Here is a 14,228-nt window from a genome sequence, read left to right on the forward strand (position 1 = left end):
CGACAACCCTATACGTTCAAAAATTTCAAAGGTGTGGAAGGGTGGAGGGTGTTGCGAGGGAGGGGTGGAACCAAAAGACGCGTTTTGGATTCAGGATTACGAATACGATATCGGAGGTCAAATATTTTAGGTATGTAAAGAGATATTTGCAAAAGAAAATGAAAATTTGTATGTCTTGTAGTTTTGATAATTTTTGTACACCCACAAAAAAATTCTGAGCCCAAGTGTTTTGCGCGGATATAGTTTTGCTCTCCAAACCGGTGTTGGACCCACCCAGGGAAATTATTTATAAGCGCAGCCGAAGCCCGGCAATGCAGAAAGGTATTCGCGCAAAAAAACTATGGATCCCACACCCGGTTTCGGATCGCTCCGCTTAATATCTTCCTAGATTCAAAACGCGTCGTTTGATACCACTCACGATATTTTTGGACGTGTATCAAAAATGTACTTTCGTATAGAATTACCGGGTTACAATTGGAGTAATCGTAATTTTAACCTTTTCAAAATTATGATAAAGTTATCATAACCGAACGAACCGCGACTACGATTACTGTAATCGTAATTTTAAAAAAGTTTTACCTCGTTGTTTAAGTCACTTAAACTATGAACATTTTTCGTTCGTTTGTTTCATTAGCCATTGAGTGTGCTTGTAATTCTCAACTGGTTAGTGAAATATTCTAAAGACATAGTTTAAATTTTTATCCCAAAGGGGGGGTTTTTCAAAGCAAAACAAGGTGGCTCAACCCGCAGCCAATACCTTGGAGCCCCCAGTGCTCGCCCCCAATGAATACATACAAGGTGTAAAATGCGCATAGCGACCTATCTCTAAATAAAATAATATACAGCCCACTTAAATAACAAATAATATAAAAGAAAAAAACTATTCGCCCGTCGAATCACCAAAGCTTAGCTTGGAGCCGGATAACTGGCTTCGTTTGTTTCATTAGCTATTGATTCTGTTTGTAAATCTCAACTAGTTAGTGAAATATTCTAAAGACATAGTTTAGGGGTTTTTCAAAGCAAAACAAGGTGGCTCAAGCCGCAGCCAATACCTTGGAGCCCCCAGTGCTCGCCCCCAATGAATACATACAAGGTGTAACAGGCTCATAGCGACCTCTCTCCAAATCAAATAATATACAGCCCACTTAAATCACAAATAATATAATAACAAAAAAAACTACTCGCCCATTGAATCACCAAAGCTTAGACATCGGAGCCGGATAACTGGCACGTATGAAAATTTCACTAGGCGACTAAGCCGTCTAGGTGGGCGAGTATGTTTAAGTCACTTAAACTATGAACATTTTTCGTTCGTTTGTTTCATTAGCCATTGAGTGTGCTTGTAATTCTCAACTGGTTAGTGAAATAATCTAAAGACATAGTTTAAGTTTTTTATCCCAAAGCGGGGATTTTTCAAAGCAAAACAAGGTGGCTCAACCCGCAGCAAATACCTTGGAGCCCCCAGTGCTCGCCCCTATGAATACATACAAGGTGTAAAAGACGCATAGCGACCTATCTCTAAATAAAATAATATACAGCCCACTTAAATAACAAGTAATATAACAAAAAAACTATTAGCCCGTCGAATCACCAAAGCTTAGACACTCGTCCCTGCAAAAATCGTTGGATCATGTGGTCCACTGGAGTACTTACCATTGTACTCCACTGCAATGCAGCAATGGACCAACTCATATTTCTACACGAACATATTGTAAGCCGATCATTGCTCGTTTTTAACGATTGTAATCACTACACGATGTTTATTGGACTGTGGGTACTCCATGGATTACTCTGACGTAATGCGGAGCTGGAGTATATGGTCCCGTCCTAGGACATCTCAATGTTAATTGGACCATATTTTTTGTATGAATTGTGGTTAATTTTGGAGCACTCGGTTGGTCCATAGCGAGTACTCCATACATGCCAATGATGACATGATACGAAACATTCATTCTCTCTCAATTCGTTTCCAGGAATGGGTCTTAAAGTTCACTCAATTGTAAACATTGGTTCATTCGATTGTAAACAAACTTCATTCGTTTCCAAGAATGGGTCTTGAAGATCAGAGTTGCGTAAACCGCGCAAAAAAAATTCCAAGAAAATCGGTTGGTTTTCATTATTTTTCATTTCAAGTGTATTCAACTACATAAGCGGATCAAAAATTTGTAAAAAAGGTACAAGAAATAACAAAATTAAATGAGCTGTTATATTAACGCACGAAAAGAGATAAGTACATTTTATCTTAGCTATCAAAAAATTAAATTTCACGTGTTGTCACGGAAAAATTTTTAACGGGTAAAATAAGCTTTTTTTGTATTTGTGATCCTGAAAAAATTCGAGTTTTTTGATATCCCATTTGACAATCTTGAGTAAGTTTTCGGTGAAAATCATAAATTAAACCTTTACCATGTAAAATACTCCAAAGTTATTCCGAAATGCCCAAATTTGATTTTGAGGATGATGGCATCTATGGTCAATGTTATAAAAAATGCACATTTTCACGCGCTCTCAGAGAGCGAGAAGTTTCATATCATGTCATCATTGATACATGCATGCATGGAGTACTCGCGATTTTTGCAGGGGTGTTCCAATGAAACGTGAACCAGATACGGATAGAGATTTATCACAAATCACCACACAAAATTACGCATTGCGCATGTAAACAAAAGGTCAGCTGTTTTTTATGGGCAATTTTCACGTCATTTTCCTTTGGCTCTTGTTTTTTTCTCTTTCATTCGCTCAAGGAGTCAAGTGTGACGTAAATGCGCAGAACGAAGCAAATTTGAACTCGTGAATGCGCAATCTTCTAAGTGTGTGATTTGTGGAGATTTATTAGCCGTGTTTTTTAACACGCGTATATCCGTTTACGCTTAAACTTTATATGGACTGCTAAGCGACAAACTTTAAATACACCTCTGAAATTGTTGCGCATAAAATTTGTCCTACTAAGTTTCAATACGCATTATACTCAGATGTAACTGAAATATGTGTCTTTGTTTCACCCTCTACACTAATTCTATGTATTCTATGTGTGTCCACAATTCTTTTTTTTTTTGCGGGGTATTGTTCAGAGAGTACCACTATGTCATATCCTCCTTCATAGACTGTTTGGGATAATAGCTCTTGGGCTGCCTCGCAATGGTTTAAATTGAGCTGCAATACCCTCATGAGACAGTAATTTTGCTGCCCTGTCGTTGTGGGCATTTAAAACTGCCTGCTAAATGTTGTCCCCCTCATAGCGCGCATTTCGGCGCGTTTTCGCAAACTTGCAGCCTTATGACCTTCCTGGCCGCATTTCCTGCATAGCCTATACCTATCTACAGTCTCCTTACATTTCTGAGCTATATGCCCGTAGCCCCAGCACCTATAACAGCGTTTCTCTTGCTTGAGCTCTCTAATTCGGCAGGAAACCCATCCTACCCGGATTCTTTGCGTATTAAGAACCGCCTTGGCATCATCCGCTGTAAGGATTATAAGTGCCGACTTCGTGCCACTGTACCCTGTGCGTATGCTTTTTATGGCAGCCACATCTGGAAGTTTGATGTTGCATTGCTGGTGGAGGGCGTTGCAAATCTCCTCGGGCGTAGTAATCTCATCGAGATCTCTGCACTGTAGCGTGACCATTTGGGACTTTGTTATAACTTTATCCGAGTCCTTTAGTACCGCTTCAATTTCTGCTTGGTACGCGCTTGTTTTCCCATCTTGCGATTTTTTCAGCTCTAGTAACAGCTCTCCTTTCGCCGTTCTTCTAATCGTTTTGACGTCATCACCCAGGGATTTTAATTCGTCGCATCTTCTCACTTTACGCAATATGTCAGCGTACGTCGCATCCCCCGCCTTGGAAATGATGATTGCATCCGGCCTAGCCTTAAGTGCTTTTTTCTTGCTCTTCTTTTTAGCTAATTGCCACTCTCCCGTCTTTTGGGCTGCAGTTTCCTCTTTCCGCTCCGTCTTCTCTTGCATTTCTTGCCGTCGTTTGTGACCACCCGCGTGCCCTGGCAAGACGTCTTTTAGTGTAGTAGTGGGTTTTACCACGTTGTTCTCCTTGGTCGAGTACGAATTATTCCTCGGTCGCTTTCCTGGGGGTGATGGACTTCTATCCTTGGCACATTCGCTTGCACGCAATTTATGTTCTAAATTCTTTACCTCTAGGGCCGACTCGATGTACAGCACTTTTATACGGAGGCCAAGCGCTTGATTTCCGCGTGTATATTATTACGCCCTATGAAGAACTGCATCAAGTCCTCAATCGCCTTGCCTAGCTTGGTCATCTTTGTTTCTCCAGGGGGGTTTTGCTGATTTAACGCAGCTGACGCCTGATTAATTAGCTCACTTAATAATGGTGTGCCCGTTTGAGCCTTGCTGTCGGAGTTCTTTTTGCAAAGCTTCTGTGTAGCACCCGGCGACAACGCTCCTTGCTTGCTTTCGGCCTCCGCTCCTTTGGGTTTCGTTACCACTTGCGACGAATTGTTAAGGCCCCCAGCCTATGGGCCACGCCCTTCTGGAGAGCGAGCTAGCTTCCTTCCTACAAATGGATTGAACGCCATTTCATTCTCCTGTGTTTGGTTTTTTATTTTAGTATTGTTGTTGCTCATCATTTATTTAATTGGGTCCCCACTTGAGGCCGCTATCTTGGTCCGAGTGTGCAGTTACCTATATAGATCCCGTGGTTGTCTATGCGAAGGCAGGGAGGCCACGTGAAGGTTGACGCAGTCCCTTATGAAGACTGCGTTCAGAGCCAGATCAGTATTAATCGGGAGGATCTCAACCGAACCTGCACCACCAACTTAATGATGACGGACTTTTAACGTACCCCAAGGCCTGCCAAGGTTTTAACGGGACGGAGACGAATGGGACATTAAACGGAAAGTCATTTCGACGGTGTGTCAAGCCGTGTACTGAGATTTCCGAATACCACATTCGCCAGCCCTTAACAAACATATCCGAGTCGTTGATTCCAGTATACCTTAATTAAGACCTTACTGGGCTCAGTCTTAATGTGACAATCACCTTAAATTTACAAATAATTTACCTCCTTACCTTCCTGAGTGTATCCCACGTCGTATAGTTGCCTCCCTATCTTGGGTAGGTATTCCCTCGAAGCAACCCCGTAGTAGGCTGTGGATGCTTAATTCAGGGCGGCATCTACTCGCCCTGCCACTGGAGGTTCTCAAGGTGCTTTAGGCCTTTTAAGCCAAACCCTCCTCACCAGCCGCTCTTGGTCGAGGGCTGCTTATTTGATATTCGCAGCTAACCTAATTAATAGGCCGTTCACTGTCCGCCAGCAGTGACCCCCTTGGCCTGAGTCCACAATTCATCGCAACTGATTCAGCTATATGTTATACCCTATGGCCATCAGAGCGCTGTGTCTCCGCTTTTCGGTACACCCTGTTGCTGTAGCTAGTTGTTTAACCACAGCCGCTAGATGGGTCTCCTAAGCATTATCTAAGCGCGGATAGGCGTTTTTTTCACGCGCAAACGAAACGTATACGCGTGTAAAAAAACACGGCTATTAAGGCCACATTAAACTTCCTTAAGGGGGAATTAATGGTGACTTATAACCATAAAGCCATAACCAGATAAAACAGCTGATCGAACCTACCTTATGGAAGTCAATGTAATTGATTAATTGTGTCATACCATAACGCTAACTCGATTACGCGTTTGAAGAACCTAGAATGAGGTTGAATGATAGTAGATGGCAACTTTGTGTGCACAATCATTCAAAAATTAAAAACTTGTATTATGCACAATATATGTTCAATATATAATTGTGCTCTGCCTAATGTATGTCCAAGTTGTTGATAAGGAATGAAAAGTTGATTCCTTTATTTGTCTGAGGGTGATATGAAATTGTAATTGATTCGTGTCATGTTAATGATTTTAATATTGAGTTTTTTATATGATTTTAATTTCAATATGAAGGAATTGCTATTTGGGAAAATATGTCATTAAAAATTAATTTAAGAAATCTTTTGAGATTTTTTAAAATTGGTTCTAGTAATTAGTTTAATTTTAAAAATTTTAAGTTATTTCTTTATTTTATTTTTTTTTTTTGTTTTTGAATTGAAAATTAGGTTATTGTTTGTATTTTGGGTTAGAAGATTTGTTGTTGGTGAAATTTCTTGTATATATAATTGATAAATGTATTTATTTATATACTGGAGAAGAAGTTTACACAACTAAAAAATACTTAATATTACTGTAATTTTGAAAAAATTTAATAACATTTTTATATTTTTAGTGATGCCATCAATAATACGTATTGAAATAAGATAACTTGATGTCTTGCTTGTATAATGGTTTAAAAAAAATTAGGAAAGGAACTTTTTTTAAAGCAAACAAAATTTTTGAAAACTTGTTATTTTATTTTTTAAATTAATAATTGTTTAGAGAATGAAAATATTGTTGAAAATTAAATCTTTAAAAAAATAAATTATTTAATTTAAAAATATAAAAGGTAAAATCTGAAAAATTAATTAATATAAATAAATAAACAATGTTTAACACTTGCTGCGAACTCCAAATTTTGAAAAATTGATTGTTGTAAATGTGTCTACAAAAATTTGATTGTTGTTAATAAAAATAATTGTATTGTATTGATGCTCCAAATTCTTGTTGTTGTAGTTAAAGAAATGTTGATGTTTATTTAAATTTATTTGTATATTTTATTGTGAATAGTTTCTAATTTTCAAGCAATTAGTTTAATTTTAAGTTTTAAACATCGATAATAAATTTTTTTTAATATTTGTATTTACGTAGATAGTTTATTTATATTTGTATATATAAAATACATGTAGTTGATAGTTTATATATTTGCATAATAAATTTTGAAATTTGGATGTTTGTTTTAGTATAATAACTTCTTTATTTCACTTTATATAAATATTTGATGATATTTGTGCACAATTTTAGAAAGTTATTTTAGATGAATTTCGTTTAAGAATTCACTATTTAATTTTCACTAATTCCCTTGTTTGGTTAGATTAGATGATAGTTCAAAAATAAGGTGTATATAGATATTTCGCTCAGCATATCACTCATATATTGATTATATATATGTATATATAAATGCACGTTATTTTATATTTCTATTTGTATCATGTTAAAAATTGTATTTGAAAGAGATCACATAAATTTTGTTAAGCACATATATTTTGAAAATATTTGGATGTTGTTGAAATTAGAATATATTCATTCACACCGCAGGATCTAGGGTCGATCGGATAGGAAAAATAGTTTGCGAATGAAGTTAAAGTACGTAGCAATTTATTGAGTTGTGTTGTTTCTACTGTGGAAAATGTTGTTTTTGTCTTGATTGTAGATGAAAATTAAATTGTTGTTGGTTAAACTTTCAATGGTTCCAATAGTTGAAGTAGCAGAGCTTGATATCGTAGTTTTGTGAAAATGATATTTACACTGTTAAAAAATGTTCGCGGGATCGCCAATAATATAGTGAAATAAACTATTTTATTTAATTAAAGAAAATCTTTATCCACATTTATTGAAAAACTAGAATCATGAATAATATAAACCCTACACCATATCCATATCCATCTCCAATGTGATCGATTAATGGTGCCTTAACCTAAAAATCGTGAAAATTTCATAAAAATTAAGAAAACGCAAAAAATTACAAACATATTCCACAAAAATAAGTCTCTTAGTCAAAACGTATCTAAAACACTAATTAAAATCTACAAAAAGTTATTAAATTCACCAACTCAAATATTTTTAGGTTATGGATATGGCGAAAAACCAAAAACCAATTGGTTGGCTATGATATGGTTATGGCTTTAGCGTTATGGTGTGGCACCATTAATCGATTACATTGATTTCCATAAGGTTGGTTCGATCAGCTGTTTTATCTGGTTATGGTTATATGGTTATAAGTCACCATTAATTGGCCCTTAAGGCATCCAATCCCAAAAATCTTTCGGTTCAAAATAAATTATGTAGCTTACAGACATCCCGGGATTTCGGAATGTCAAAATGCCTCGAGAGGCCCGCCTTACATGGGACAGAGATACAATTTTTCTTTTCCGCTTTCGGATTATTATTGTCAAGGTTAATACGCAGCGATTGACAAGTCTCCCGATTTTCTAGACTTTTACATAAAGGTAAGGCCACATTAGGCTGCACTACGCAGCACTGCACTGCACTACAAAATATTTTTTGCATGTATTCTTATGAGGCAATTCACACCTAGCGTCAGCAGCACTGCGCGACCCGGCACAGCGCGGCAAATTTGATCAACTAGGCAAAAAAGCCGCGTTGGGAGGTGTCGCGCAGTGCTGCTGCCGCTAGGTGTGAATTGCCTCATAAGAATACATGCAAAGAATTTTGCACCATCTTTTTTCAATCTGGGCAAAAGTGTGGAACTCTCCTTCCTCGTATCTTGAGGATGTGATGTCTTGGACCCATAGCCACGACCTTTTTCTTTTCCTTTCCTCATCTTCGCACAAAAATGAAATAATTACAGCTTAAAAAACTGTGTCGTCCATTTTGTAAACAAAAATAAACACAAACTTTTGCCGCAATGTGTCGCTCGACTGCCGCTTAATGTGAATTGCCAAAATATGTCGCTCTGTGAGGCGCCGCTGCCGCTACGTGTCGCGCAGCGTATTGTGCGCGTACCTTAAATTGATTTCATGAACTTCGGATACTGATTTGCAGCTCTATTGAAGCGAAGAGACTGCAATGTCACGCCAGCTGCACTAGTATGGTCGACATTGTGGATAAAACAAGTGTGATATCTTATCCGTTAACTGCCTAACAGGATGTTCAATATGGCTACTTTTTAGCTCTTTGACAGGGTGTTCAATATTGCGGCGCGTAGGGCCGGTCAAGGCGAATTCAGTACCAGGTGTTGTTATCCCAACAGCTGATTGCTTCTTCTTAATTATTTTCCATACAGCGCCTTGTACTACAACATGTTACTTAATTGAAATCAATGAAATTTCTCTTTTGACTTGACATTCTTCTGCACGGCGAATTGATTGAATTCGCTTTGCCACCACCTGGTATGGATTCGCTTCGGGGCCGGCTATCTTCAACGGGTGATAGAAAGGGATACAAAATGAGACAGCGATAGTCAATTACAAATCAGGTGATTCATCTATTTGTAATTTTGACATCTATAGGGCTAACTACATTCACGGCGGCGGCGTAGCCGCCACATCTGTCATATTAGCCGTGTTTTTTAACACGCGCGTATACGTTTCGTTTGCGCGTGTAAAAAAACGCATATCTTCGCTTAGATAATGCTTAGGAGACCCTTCTAGCGGCTGTGGTTAAACAACTACCCTGCAAAAATCGCGAGTACTCCATGCATGCATGTATGGAGTACTCGCTATGGACCAACCGAGTGCTCCAAAATTAACCACAATTCATACAAAAAATATGGTCCAATTAACATTGCGATGTCCTAGGACGGGACCATATACTCCAGCTCCGCATTACGTCAGAGTAATCCATGGAGTACCCACAGTCCAATAAACATCGTGTAGTGATTACAATCGTTAAAAACGAGCAATGATCGGCTTACAATATGTTCGTGTAGAAATATGAGTTGGTCCATTGCTGCATTACAGTAGAGTACAATGGTAAGTACTCCAGTGGACCACATGATCCAACGATTTTTGCAGGGTAGCTACAGCAACAGGGTGTACCGAAAAGCGGAGACGCAACGCTCTGATGGCCATAGGGTATAAGATATAGCTGAATCAGTTGCGATGAATTGTGGACACACATAGAATACATAGAATTAGTGTAGAGGGTGACACAAAGACACATATTTCAGTTACATCTGAGTATAATGCGTATTGAAATTTAGTAGGACAAAATTTATGCGCAGCAATTTCAGAGGTGTATTTATAGTTTGTCCCGTAGCAGTCAATATAAAGTTTAAGCGTAAACGGATATACGCGTGTTAAAAAACACGGCTATTATTTTTACACATGTTCTTATGAGCGTCGTTATTTTCGGTGCGACAGAGCAGAACGACAATCAATCACGAAAGCCGTTGTAGCCAGATTAAACCTAATTCTATTTTTGGGGAGCGACAGTGAGTGGCATCCTTTTTATTTTGTCAATAAAAACTAAAATAAAAGTAAATAACAGATAATAAAAGCTAAAATCATTCTTTTGGATATGTTTTAAACATAATATTTTTTTCTAAATTTTTCGCTACTGTTTGCTGTAATTTATATTAGTGGCTTCCGCTTTCAAAGTAATCAAGAAGCCTTTGCTTATTGTGGTCTGTAGACGCCGTGTTGAATGTGATCCGCCCTTATGGAGAAGTTATCACACTTGTCTTATCCACAATGACGGTCGATTTGACGGACAACATATATCGATAATTTTCTTTCGTATCGTTTATGTGGAAATTATAAACAATAGTAGCTATTTGTTAAAGTCATATAATTTCTAGTATACTCACATAAATAAAATATATTTATAAAATTATTTAATATTTTAGAATGTTACCAAGTTACGCCAGATGCATTAATTACATGGAAACTATAGTGCAAAAACGTTAACCGTCTATATTAGCGTTGAAAATTAAAAACAGGCAACTTGTCTAAAGAAAATATGTCGAATGTTCAGCTTAAAGCCACAGCTCCTTGGTTAATGGGCAATTCAGTGCCACTTATTGAAGAATGGAAAAAATGGTGCCGCCTCTGCGCAAAGGCCAATACCAACTACATTAATATATTATCAGGAGAATGCCAACAAAAAGCCATACTCACCGATAGTAAATACAGTACATTGGCTATTGTATCGGCCATAGAGGAATTTTTTCACGTACAAGTATGTTTTAAAAAGAAAATTGATTAGGAAATATCTATTTGCACAAGCCGGCACAGATATACCATATGTACTTGATATGTACGGAAATTGGTAACGTATTACAAGACGGTGTACCGCCGAATTTTTATTCCAAATTATCAAATGTGGTATCAAAAGACGCCTTTGGAACTCAGTTTTTAGAATCCGAAAGCGAAAATTTAAATTCTTTTTCTGGCATTGATATCCTTTAAAAAATAAAATAAATGTAAGGCGCGATAACCTCCGAAGAGATCTAAGGCCGAGCTTCTCTTCCAATTTGCGTCGTGCTCCTCTTGATTTTTCCCTACAAATTGGCCGGACGGGACCTACATGTTTTATGCCGACTCCGAACGGCATCTGCAAGGCAGATGAGTTTTCACTGAGAGCTTTTCATGGCAGAAATACAATCGGAGCGCTTGCCAGACACTGCCGAGGGGCGACCCCGCTTAGAAAAATTTTCTTCTAATTGAAAAATCTTGTTTCTAAAATTTAGATGTTGCTTTGCCCGGGAGTTGAACCCAGGGCATACGGTGTGATAGGCGGAGCATGCTACCATCACACCACGGTGGCCGCCATTATTATTATTATTATTGATATCCTTTATTTGGTTAAAATAATCGGTAATAGTCTAGTTGAGGGGTCGACTGCTAATACACTACCAAAAATATCGAGAGAGGTGTCAAACAACGCGTCTTAAATAAAATAAAAATTTTAACGCGTTAATAATAATAATAATTTATTTATTTACGGTCTTTAAGACCTAGTTCAAGGTAAAAAAAAAAAATATATATATATATATATAAATAAATTGTATACATTACATGCTTAATGACTTACAGTATAAAAATAATTTTGCTTTAAACTTATTAATATTTTCACAGTCTTTTATCGCATTTGGTAATTCATTGTACATTTTATAACCTATATATTCTAAAGTCTTCTTCGCGAACTCCGTTCTTACTCTAGGCAGTCTTATATTTCCGCTGCTTCTAGTTCCATAGTTATGTATTTCATGATTAAAATGTATTCTCCCGTTCAGATAATTCGGTGTTATTCCTAATTTCATATGATGTATAAATTTCAATGTGAAATAATATATCGACTGTTTTACACTGAGCCAGTTTAACATATTTAGCATTGTAGTTTTTGGTGTTCTAAGCGAACATTTTAAAATTAATCGCATTGCCTTGTTTTGTTGTATCTGCAGTTTTTTTATTTGTGTGTCATTTGCTAATAGCAGGATTGTTGGACAATAGATAAAGTGCGGTTCAATAATTGATCGATACACTAATAATTTGTGTCGTTGACTAATATATTTACAAGTTCTGTACATAAAACCAATTTTTTTTGCAATGTTGTTTTCTAAATAATTTATGTGTTCTCCAAATCTAAGGTTTTTGTCGATCCAGACTCCTAGGTATTTGATCTTGTCTACTTGCTGAATTTCAACATTTCTTATCTTCAGAGTAATATTGCTAAGGGTATTGGCACCCATAATGCTTTGATTTTTGCAAAATATCATACTTTTGGTTTTATCCACGTTCACTTTCAACTTTCTATGGCATAGCCATTTGTAAAGGGAGTCTAAGTCTTCTTGCATTTTCGATACCGCAAAGCCCTCACTTCTTTCACTAATGGTTATCGATGCATCATCCGCAAATAGTCGAATATTGCAATATTTCAAGCATTCTTTAATATCGTTGATATATATTGTAAACAATAGCGGTGCCAATACTGAACCGTGCGGTAGCCCAATATGTACATCAGCAACCGGTGAAACTGCACTTCCAATTATCGTCTTCTGTTTTCTATTACTCAAATAGCTTCTGAACCATTCCAAGGATTTTCCTCTTATCCCATTATTAAACATAACATTCAGCAGTTCCTCTCTATCCACAGTTTCAAAAGATATTAACAAAAAACCGAAAAAAGACCCGCGGGTACCTCCGAAACCGGGGGTTGGATCCATAGAATTTTTGCGCAGAACACCTTTCTGCTACGCCATGCCAAGTCCGGGTGTGTGGTATAACCGTGGCTACCGCCACGGTGATGCACAAATTTTTTTGTGGGTACTAACACAACAACAACCACATGGGAATCGCCAACTTCAACTGCAAATATCTCCGGAGAGAGATAAAATTTTTCTTTTCCGCCTTCGGTGGCGGTAGCCACGGTGATGCACAATTTTTTTTTGTGGGTACACCACAACAACAACCACATTAAAATGGCCAACTTCAACTGCAAATATCTCCGGACAGAGATAAATTTTTCTTATTGTTCTCGAGATTAATACGCGTCTTTTGACACCTCACTCGATATTTTTGGTAGCGTATTAGCAGTCGACCCCTCAACTACACTATTACCAAATAATCATTTAATTGGTTCAAATTATCATGTGGTTGTATTTTTCCATCTTTCTTTCGACAGAGATACAATTTTTAATTTCCGCTTTCGGATTCTAAAAACCGAGGTCATAACGCGTCGTTTGATACCACGTTTGATAATTTTTGATAAAAATTAGATGGTGCAACATCTTGTAAAACGTTAACGGAAATTTTCCGAACTAGGTTACAAAATACAGCAGCCTCGCAGATGTTCCATGAAAGTGACCTGGTAGTTTTACTCTTGAATTAATAATAGGAATTGAATATTTGTCCGTAAAATTGTAGCCAATTAATCGCAAAAAACGACAGCATCAATAAACCCCAGCGGGTTAGGTGGTCAGAATATACCCGCGGTAGGTATGCATGTAAGAGGCGACTAGAATACAAGATTCAAGGGGCTGTGTAGCGCAACCCTTTCAATATATAGCTTCTTGTCAACCTCACCTATCCGTGGCGAATCCTGTTTAACTAACAGACGAGGCTCTGGCGACCCAAACTCCTCATGGAACTTGAGGGTGGGGAGGGGGGGATGGCCTGAAGGTTTAATGTGGCCATATAAATCGTTCCCGAGATGGTCGGGCTAGCACCTTAATGGTGCTGTGTTACCGGAACGTACTGGATCTGTATCCGACAAAGGACCATCACATCGATAACACCCCCCAAAGCCTTCGGGGGAAACCTTATCGCTACAACAAAAACAACAGCATCAATAACGTAATAGAACAAACAAAATTTTAAAGAAAAGTAACTAAAATAGAGAAAAATAATAAAAACAAATCTTAAGGGCGAATAAGAAAACAATAATTCGTCAGGAATATATTTACAATGAAATTTACGTTATGAATAGAGGGTAAAATTGTCCATTAGTGCACCATGCTTTGGAAAAAAATATTAATAAAAGTTGGTAGAAGGATCTTCCTAGATACAATAACTAAATTTTTCATCTACCCGAGGCTTTTAGTTTTTGATCAAAATTTGTTTTTTTTTTCTTCCTAGACGTGCTCCGCTCCTCTA

At 37.5% G+C, this 14,228-nt stretch overlaps 2 protein-coding genes across 3 annotated transcripts in view; one reads left to right on the forward strand and one right to left on the reverse strand.

Moving 5' to 3' along the window:
- LOC137241492 (zinc finger protein 208-like) overlaps nucleotides 1-14,228 on the reverse strand; it is a 184,129-nt gene that overhangs the window by 54,073 nt on the left and 115,828 nt on the right. The gene's annotated exons all lie outside the window — the stretch shown is intronic.
- The window catches only part of LOC137239567 (zinc finger protein weckle-like), a 185,253-nt gene continuing 181,389 nt past the window's right edge, over nucleotides 10,365-14,228 (forward strand). The window contains exons 1-2 of one of the 2 annotated variants that reach the window (XM_067765001.1): nucleotides 10,384-10,400; nucleotides 10,481-10,812. In XM_067765001.1, the coding sequence (XP_067621102.1) occupies nucleotides 10,594-10,812 (219 nt within the window). In that variant the 5' untranslated portion in view covers nucleotides 10,384-10,400; nucleotides 10,481-10,593. Of the gene's footprint in view, nucleotides 10,813-14,228 lie in introns of both variants that reach the window. The other variant, XM_067765002.1, reaches the window with a different exon arrangement.

Source organism: Eurosta solidaginis, chromosome 2, assembly GCF_040869045.1.
Source record: "Eurosta solidaginis isolate ZX-2024a chromosome 2, ASM4086904v1, whole genome shotgun sequence".
Classification (NCBI taxonomy): Eukaryota; Metazoa; Arthropoda; class Insecta; order Diptera; family Tephritidae; genus Eurosta; species Eurosta solidaginis.